The following is a 9,013-nucleotide window of genomic DNA, read 5'->3' as shown; positions in this document are numbered from 1 at the left end:
TATGTCTAGCTCTAAATGATGACGTAAGACATACGTATACATATACTATATAGAGTATGTAGTTGTAAGTTGATTAGCGGTATACTGTGGTTACTTTGCGCCAAAACGTGACAGCTGTCCCGCCATTTGATGCGTATGCAAGAAAAACAGCAAATCTGTGCCTGGTTTGCTGGGACCAGATTACACGAATGACCATATTTCTTACGTCATCATTGAGAGCTATTTATACATATACACACCACGTACTCTGGTCCCAGCAGATCAGGCACAATTTGCTATTTTATTTTGACTGATTATGTATATAGTATACGTATGACTAGCTCTATTATAGAGAGAGAGTGTGTGTGTGTGTGTGTGTGTGTGTGTGTGTGGGGGGGGGGGGGGGGGGGGGGAGATATTGGGCTATTTAGGTGGTCAACAAAGAAACAATGTAGGCTACCTGACTTTGTAACAATTTTAATCACTTTCTGAAGTTTGACATATTCTGGGGTGAAAATGACCCCAAGGATACATTTCTTTAGTTAATGTGTACTGTACATAATGGCAAGATGAGAACTTTATTGAGCCCACGGGGGACATGCAGGCACCAAAGACAGTGCAGCGGTTACAGGACAGGTTACATTACAGGACAGGTCACAGGTTACCATGCTCAAGTCATAGAATCCAAGAATAGTGCGTGGATTTCTTGACTATATACATGAACATCTCTCAGTCCTGGCATGGCATTATGGCTGAGGTGATGGGCAGAGGCTCGGGGGCTATCCTGCTGTACCTCAGAGTATTGGGGCTCTCATACAGGTAGTAGTGTGACCCCTGGAACACCTGGACACCTTTAGGGCCACACAGAGCAGCGTCTATCTTGAATGGTAAGGGTACTCCGGGGCTCACTGCCCTGGGAGTCGCAGACAGGTCGACGTCGACCATCTTTTGCCCTGTTATAGAAGAGAGGCGCAAAGGATGGTGGTTATAAGCCTGATTTCATAGTTCATTGTGTATGACATACCGTAGCATATGTGGGATATTTCTTTGGTAGAGAGAGAGAGAGAGAGAGGGGGACTGAACCTTTTGGAAAGATTTCACCCTGCTGCCCAAAACAGGGAAGCCAGGTTGGAACTGGAAGTGGTTAACCAAATGCACCCTAAAGTGTCCTATTTCTGGGCATGTCATAATAGGCAAACATTATGCCAAAACAAAGAAACATTTGCTCATGTTGTAAGCTTGTATTTGCTATTTTAGGCAAGATAGAGTGTACATTACGAAGTAGGGTTTGATTCATTATAACTATCAAGTTAACATAACTGTTTTGTTAATAATAAAAATCAAAAGCATCCATGGTATTCGCTTCTAAAAAAATAAATAGGTCCACGGTTAAGTACAACATGACTATGAAAAGCAAAGAATACAAATAATGACATGTTTTATATACATGTAAGTAGGTCACTTGCATATATACCTTGGATTATGTGAACTACATGCTCATCGGCGCAGACGAAAGCTGCGTCCACGGGTCCCTCGATGCCCAACTCCTCTTTCAGGGTTTTAGGGTAGCCCGCGATCAAAGTGTAGGGAGCAGGGGATTTATAGATGTAAACCTGATCACCCTGCCAGCGGAGGGATTAGAGCAAAAGAACAACAATTTGGATACACACGGAGAGTGCCGAACAAACTCGGAGTGCTAGGATGGTGTGTGAGCGTACAAAATAATCACTTATTATTGTACTGTATTGACCAAGATGCATTTACATTAACTTGTATTTTGTGCACAGAGTATCTGTCAAAAGGATAAAACACCAAAAGTCTTTCACATTATTTATCATACATGTTTAACGTAACAACTTTTATAATGGAAATCATCGGGCTGAAACCTTGCACAAATTTGGAGTTATACATCATAGATGTCATCATAGAATTACTGACGTTATACAAGGCCTGCCACATGAAGTAATTCCCATGTACTGTAGATCCCGAGATCCACATGACTAGATCTTTTCTATTTTGTTTGTTGACGAGGCATATAATGCTATGATGTATATAGTATTGCTGCGCTTGTCAGGACAAAGCATAATGCAACTGGATGTTTTGGGAAGACGACCAAAGGAATAGAGCTGCCAGCTGATCAAACAGAAAGCCTACCTTAATCATGTAGAGCTTGTCAGTGAGAGAGAACACAGCATCCACCCCGCTGCTCATCTCCTTCCATGACCTGCCGATAGGGAAGGCGTGCATTCCATCACGACTCTGGTCCAGACGCATGTAAATGGGACCTGAAAGGAATACAGTGTCTCTTCAATACTGTAATCAAATTATGTACCATTCTTTTGGAGTAATTCCTGATATTTTTGTCATTTTTGTATGGATCTCTAGTAAAAAAATGCAAGAGGTACAGTTGGACATTAAGTCTAGAAGGATAACACAAAAAAGTCATGGGGACTTGTTTCCATTGCGGTCTGTACAATTCATCAGCATAGTATAAGCAAAATAACAGCATCAACAAATACAAAACATAAAACATGTACATAAACTATATACTCTATACTATAATTAGGTTCAACCATTACCTTTGAATGCATACATTTTGCCGGCATCATCAGAAGTAATGGCGTCCAGAGTGACTTCACTGCATTTAGGGATTCTGTAGCCACCTCCATGACCTACAATTCAGTCAAAACGTATTTGAATCAAACCTTTTCCTAAATCATGCAATACAGCGAGCTAAATTATGTACATTTGGCTACTTTGTACGACCTTGTCGCTTGCCACCAATAACACATTTCTGAAAATCTTTTATTTTCAGTATAAATTAAGCTTAAAGGCGTTATTGAACACGGTAAGGGTGTAATTAATCGATTTAGTAGATTATGGAAAATCAATTTGAGTGTTTTTTCGCATCGATTCGCTGATATAATTTTCAACAAATATTTTAAAAAGCGAACTTCTCGATTGTTAAATTAATCTGAGACGTAATTGATGCCAATCGATAGTTGCAGAGCCCTATACAGACACTGTACTGTGTACTGCATGAGACAGTGTCGGCCTGTTTTATGGATACACTATGGTGACTATGCTATACTCACCGTGGTCACTGCACCTCATGAAGTAATTCCTGGCATCCTTGGGGTAGTCGCCGGTCACCTCTCCAGTCCGCTGGTGGAACCTGGTGAAGTTGTGTCCGTGGAAACAGTAGTAGTGTTCTTGCCAGCGCAAGGCAGAGGTGCAGACGGGCAGGTGGGACCACGTCTTCTTCTTTACCGTCTTGGTGGTGATGTCATAACTGTAAACATCATGTCCTGTCACCACAAAACAGGAGGGGAAATGGATTATAGGGGCACATTGTACAGGCTAAGATCCTGTTGCTTTGGCCTTCCTTGGACCGAGCAGCACAACATATACAGGGCGTGTCTTAAGTACCAGGTCTTATTCCCTAACTTGAGTAAACTAAAGACCTGGAGGCGTGATCAATGCCATTTGGCTATTCTGAGTGGCCAAAGAGCACTGATCACGCCTCCAGGTCTTTAGTTTACTCAAGTTAGGGAATAAGACCTGGTACTTAAGACACGCAAAATACAGCCCACAGTACCTTTAAAGAAGAGGACAGAGTCAGTTATACACTCTCCTTTAGGACACTCCACGGCTGCATCCAGCTGGCTGGGGATTCCAGGGAAGTCCTGTTGGATGTCTTTAGGGTATCCCTCTTCCAGAGTGTGGTTGTAGTAGCTGAACACCTTGTCATCCTGTACATATATAAGCATTACACAGCAAGAGTTCAAGAGGACTGGTCAATATTTAGATGTTTGCTTCGCCACCGCTTTTGTGTCAACCTACATTCAACCTGTTGTTCGTATAGGCCACGATGCTTCCGACACAAATTAGGTTTAGACTGTGTAGAGTAGACCATACCTGGAAGAAGTACATGTGATCGTGATCCATGGGATGGTCCTCGCTGTGCATGCGGAATGCAGCGTTGACGTGACCGAGGTGGTGAGCGTCATCGAGCTCTTTGAAGGTCTGATTGGAGTGATAGGTGGCGGCACGAAACCCCTGCCACAGATACTCACCTTTAAATACATTTAAATTATGATAATCATAACTGCTCATATACATACGGTGCAGATCAATGGATTCAGTAAATATCAGCGTCAGTTCCCATTGTGATGATAATTTCTACAAAAACATATTATCCAACATCACAAGAAGAAAAGCCCTCCATTAGCCAATGGATATTGTATGTAGATGTCATGGCTTTTCACAAAATGGCAAAAGCTTTGACAAAATATTTCACAAACAAATCGAACACTAATATTCCTTTTCCCAAATGTATTTGAAAGTGCTTTGCGTTATTTGGGAATATATTATTGATACTGTTCTGCTGATTCAGCGTTGAACACTGGATTTGTAAGATCATGTTTAGGGAGGATCCATTGAACCTGCATATATCTTGTGCCACCCCTTACCCCTTATCCCTAAACGTATTTGCCATTTTTTTACTATTTTGAAAAACATTTTAAAATAGTTAAAATAGCCGATCTACAAGCTCACAACGAGTCCATGAAGATCGGCTACTTGAACTATTGTAAAATGTGTACCCCCCCCCCCCCCACCCTGGTTGTAGGCTAATAATTAAATGACACTGGAAATGGAAATTTACTGATTATAAAAAGACAAAAGATAACCTCATTCCAAACCTTTGAAGAAGAAGATATCGCCCTTCTCGTCAGGTGCAATCGCATCAAACTCAATTCCGGCACACCGGTCTGGCATGGCAGGATCATGCAGGTGTTCTTCATTTCAAAGACATTCACAATTAACAAACAGAGTAAACATTGAGACGGAAATCGTAGGCCTACTAATGACAAAAAGCTGTATACTAGGATTTTTATGGTAGAACAGACATGCAAGTTTGTACTACAGCAGATTCTGAATTGAAAGTCTCACTTTTACACACAGACACATGAAGAAAGGACACAAATGTAATGTCTGCCCCTAGTATTGGCTGCATGCCAACATGGTCGCTATAATTTGTTATTGATTTAGATCAGCAAGAGGAGAAGCGAGATGATTAGTCTAATAAATCATGGATTTAAAACCTACCAGCTACTGCAGCACCTTCATGATGTCTGTGGAATAGGAAAATACATGTCTGTGTTTATTCACACACCTTTTTATTATGATAATAGAAAATACATTTAAATCACATCGAAGAAACCCTTAGTCATGTTACTGTGGCTAATCATTGACGAGGCCCTGAGGAAATATATAATTACTAAACTTTTGTTTTGTTTGAACAATTGATCCAATGAGGCCCCTTTTCCACCGGTTGGTTCCCAACGGGAACCGATTCAGTTCTTTTTGGTTCTTAGTCCATGAGCCAGAGCTCCAAAATTGGAAAGTTAATTATGAATTGAGTGTGCAAAACCATACCTATATTAGATTTTTACCACCATGAAACTTCCCTAATTGAGTACTTACACGAAGACAATGATTTATTGAATTACAAATTTTACTTTTTTAAATATGCGAATGAGGCATTATGTAGGAAGATATGCAAAATAATCGAAAATATGAAAAAGCTACTACTGTGGAAGGGTTATCATGTATTCATTTACTTGTATTGATCCTATAAACAATTAAATATAGGTCTAGTTTTTCCCACCAATTTTGGAGCTCTGGCTCATGGACTAAGAAGCAAAAATAACTGAACTGGTTCCCATTTGGAACCAACTGGTGGAAAGGGGGTCTGAATGAACTTTGTAAAGTGTTTAACAAAGTTATGAAATGAATGGCACTAGTCATTTCTAAATCCCAAATGATACATTTGTATGGGTATAGGCTGACCAGTTTCATGTAATATCTATGTAGTTGGAGCATAATAATTGCAGAAAGAAATATTTTGTTTCCCAGATCAAAACTTTTTTAAACTAAATGTAAGTATAACCTAAATGTTTTTTTTTTTTTTTTAATCTACATGTCTGTCATGCACCAGGACAGACGAATGGGACAATAATTCATCCATCCATTCATTTTCATATTTGATAAATATACTCACGTTGGTGCAGCGTTAGTGAGCACCAGTGCCACGCACAGAAAGAGAGTGTTGGAAAGCAGTGTCATGGCTGTGCAGAGTGTAGTCCTGGTGCAGTGCTGATACAACGTACCTGACCTGTCTGTGCAAATGCTCACACTGTGCTTTTATACAAAATCTCCTCATGAGGGCAGGCATGTTACAAAACTGTGTGCGTGGGCGTGTTTTGTTTACTAAAGAGAGAAAGTACACATGGGATTTTCAATTGTTGCAAAATGAGCATTTTTTACGTTGATGACTTATTTGATTGCTTTTGCTAAATTCAGAGAACATGCTGTGCAGCTGCAGCATGACTCACTTTGTAAATATTTTTTTTGTAAACATGACCAAATGCATCCAATGTACTATGAATCACCCCACAAAGTCAAACTAAAAAAAAAGCACAGATGTTTTTTTTTCCCCAGAAACAAATCACAATATCTGCTCATATCTCATATTATTTGAGAATTGTGAAAGTTGCCTCAACTCCTACATTCCCAAATATGGGTGGGGGGGGGGGTTCAAATATGATTGTTTTTGGGGGTTCCCCAGTTCAATTAAGATTATTTTGGGGGTCACGGCCTGAAGAGGTTGAGAACCACTGTCCTACATCACATGACCTTTGAACCCCATATGAGCAGGTGTATGGCCTGAGATGATCCTTGGGCAGACCCCTTCATGGTCAGAGAGAGTAAAACTACTTTTCAAGGTTGTCTTTCGTATTACTAGTTTATAGATAGTGATCACGAGCAAGAATTTCTAAATTCAGGGGGTCCGTGCCGCCACCTATCACTCCAATAATCAGACCTTCAAAGAGCGATGACTAGAAGAGATCTATTCTAGCCTACAGATCATTTTGTAATAGTGGAGTATGGCCACAAAAGGGGGATATGTACAAAGGAATGAATTGCATAAACAAGGCATTGATGCCCTATGGGTGTGTACTGTATATGAAATGTACCAGTATGTAATATATGTAATAGCCATTCTAGAACTAGGACCTTTAATAGGTTTAGGTTTACGTCCGTAGTGAGTAGAGGGCGTTTTCCGTTTGGCTAATGCAGCAGGTCCTGTCAACGTCGTATTGACGTCATATGGACGTCTTTTGGCTGCGACGGCGACTAGTACGGCCGGGACGCAAGCGGGACGGGACGCTTTGGGGTTCGTGGTTTACAGAGGTCTGTGTGACGTCGTATGGACGTCTTTTTGCAACGTATCCTGGTCGTATGAGTTTGACTGTCAGGTCGTAGCGACCACGTTGTATGGACGTCGTATGGACGTCCTGTGAGAAGGTAACGGCTGCAGCCTGCGGGAAGGTGCCTGTGGCCTGCAGGCCAACGACTTTACTGTCCCTAGTGGCAGCTTTCGGAACGGCACCCATGGCCTTTAGTCTGCTGGTAGCTTTATAATTGTTAAAATAGCTTTAAAAATAGTAAAATCATTGATTTTTTGTTCTATGCTTAATACCGGTATACTTATATTATACTTGTATTATGTATTATTATGTCCCGGATAAGTATTGTAGAAATAGCTGCTGATCTACAAGCTTACAACGCCTTGTGTTGTGAGCCGTAGATAAGTTATTCTTACAATTCTTGCCTTTCTTATATTATTTGACAATTTGTCCAAAGTTTTAATTTAATTTATTTTCTTTGTAAGGTATTAAAAAGTTCCTTAAAGAACTAAAGAACTAACCTTTCCAACCCAAATCTCAATTGTGTTATAAACCCTGTTCATCATAGGGTGTATCATATCTCTGACTTTTTGGTTTGTTTTTTAACGGGCCAGTTTCTTAATTGCTCTTTGAGAGCGGTTTTGAAGGAGTCAAGGGATTAACATGTCCTAATGGCTGTTGGTAGGGCGTTCCACATTTTAGTGGCATAGTTCATGCGAAATTAATTGAATCCCTTAAGTTTGAGCATCTGGGTAGCAGGTTGTTTGGTTTGAGTGTGGTTTTAAAGGGTTGGGGACAACACATTTCTTAAGATGCTGGGGACAACAAAGTTCTTCACCTTATGGGTGGTATATAGCCTGAAATCACCAGCACCCATGCGCCATACCACTTTCGTTTCTAAATCATTGTCTGTGTGCACATAGCCCCTAGTTACCTTTTCTGAATTTCGGTCTGTAGACCTTCATCAGGTTATCTTAGAGAAGAGTACAGTAGGCCTACATTGAAGTGGTTAACCTGCAGTGATGTTGATGAATTCCAAATATCAAAGTATTCTGTGGCACCCGGACTGGCCCTGTGTGAACCCACTTTGAAAAACCCTGCCCTAGAAGGTAATTCATTAATCAGTTAATTAAACACACCTTAGGAAGCGGGGCGAGCTATATAGAGTCACACTGTTTTGTGTTTACATTAAGCTCTGCTTAGTAAAATGAGTGTAAAACAACCTGGAGCAGAGATGACCAAAGTTCACAAACACAACACAACGCAACACTGACACCTGTTGGATAAAATGGAAAACAACATGTATTACGCATAGTGCAGATGGTTCCCAAACAAAGCAATGTCATTGGGCAATGGCCACACAGGACAGCTGTCAATCAACTCTAGTCAACATTTTGCAGGTTTGACGGGGTGGGACTAAAAAAAGATAACAGGAAGGAAAACAGTTTGAGAGAGTGAGAGATCTGTGGAACTGGAAACAGTTCTGTTTATAAATTAAATTATCTGGTAAATGTTGTCACCAAATGAAGAGCCAGCGATTAATATCAGTGCGTTTGAAGCTGGGTTTTCACTCAGTATTTCTACCAAAACCAGCTGACATTATAATAACAACAAGATGGACTGTGGCTGGTGAACTTGTGAGAGACATTTCAACAAGTTTCTGAGTGAGTATGGATGCTATCTAAGAAGTGTAATAGGACATTTAGTTAATGTACTGTCTGTCTAGGACCTTTATAGCCCTAGAATGCTGTCATATTGCATACATTTCACCAACACAGGAT

The 9,013-nt window shown here is 40.5% G+C and overlaps 1 protein-coding gene across 1 annotated transcript; it reads right to left on the bottom strand.

Moving 5' to 3' along the window:
* Window positions 1-538: 538 nt before the first annotated feature.
* LOC308311681 (hemopexin-like) lies at window positions 539-6,157 on the bottom strand. Its single transcript, XM_080758471.1, has 10 exons — window positions 6,044-6,157; window positions 5,089-5,114; window positions 4,683-4,778; window positions 3,898-4,055; window positions 3,578-3,731; window positions 3,075-3,287; window positions 2,559-2,651; window positions 2,134-2,264; window positions 1,454-1,601; window positions 539-932 (listed from the first exon to the last, which is right to left on the bottom strand). The coding sequence occupies exons 1-10, from the start codon at window positions 6,106-6,108 to the stop codon at window positions 709-711; spliced, it is 1,308 nt and encodes a 435-aa protein (XP_080614597.1). The 5' UTR covers window positions 6,109-6,157; the 3' UTR covers window positions 539-708.
* Between the last annotated feature and the right edge of the window lie 2,856 nt (window positions 6,158-9,013).

Source organism: Protomyctophum bolini, assembly GCF_963924005.1.
Source record: "Protomyctophum bolini genome assembly, chromosome: 24".
NCBI lineage: Eukaryota > Metazoa > Chordata > Actinopteri > Myctophiformes > Myctophidae > Protomyctophum > Protomyctophum bolini.
The sequence above is the reverse complement of the archived record's forward strand: the minus strand, read 5'-3'. Positions and strand labels throughout refer to the sequence as shown.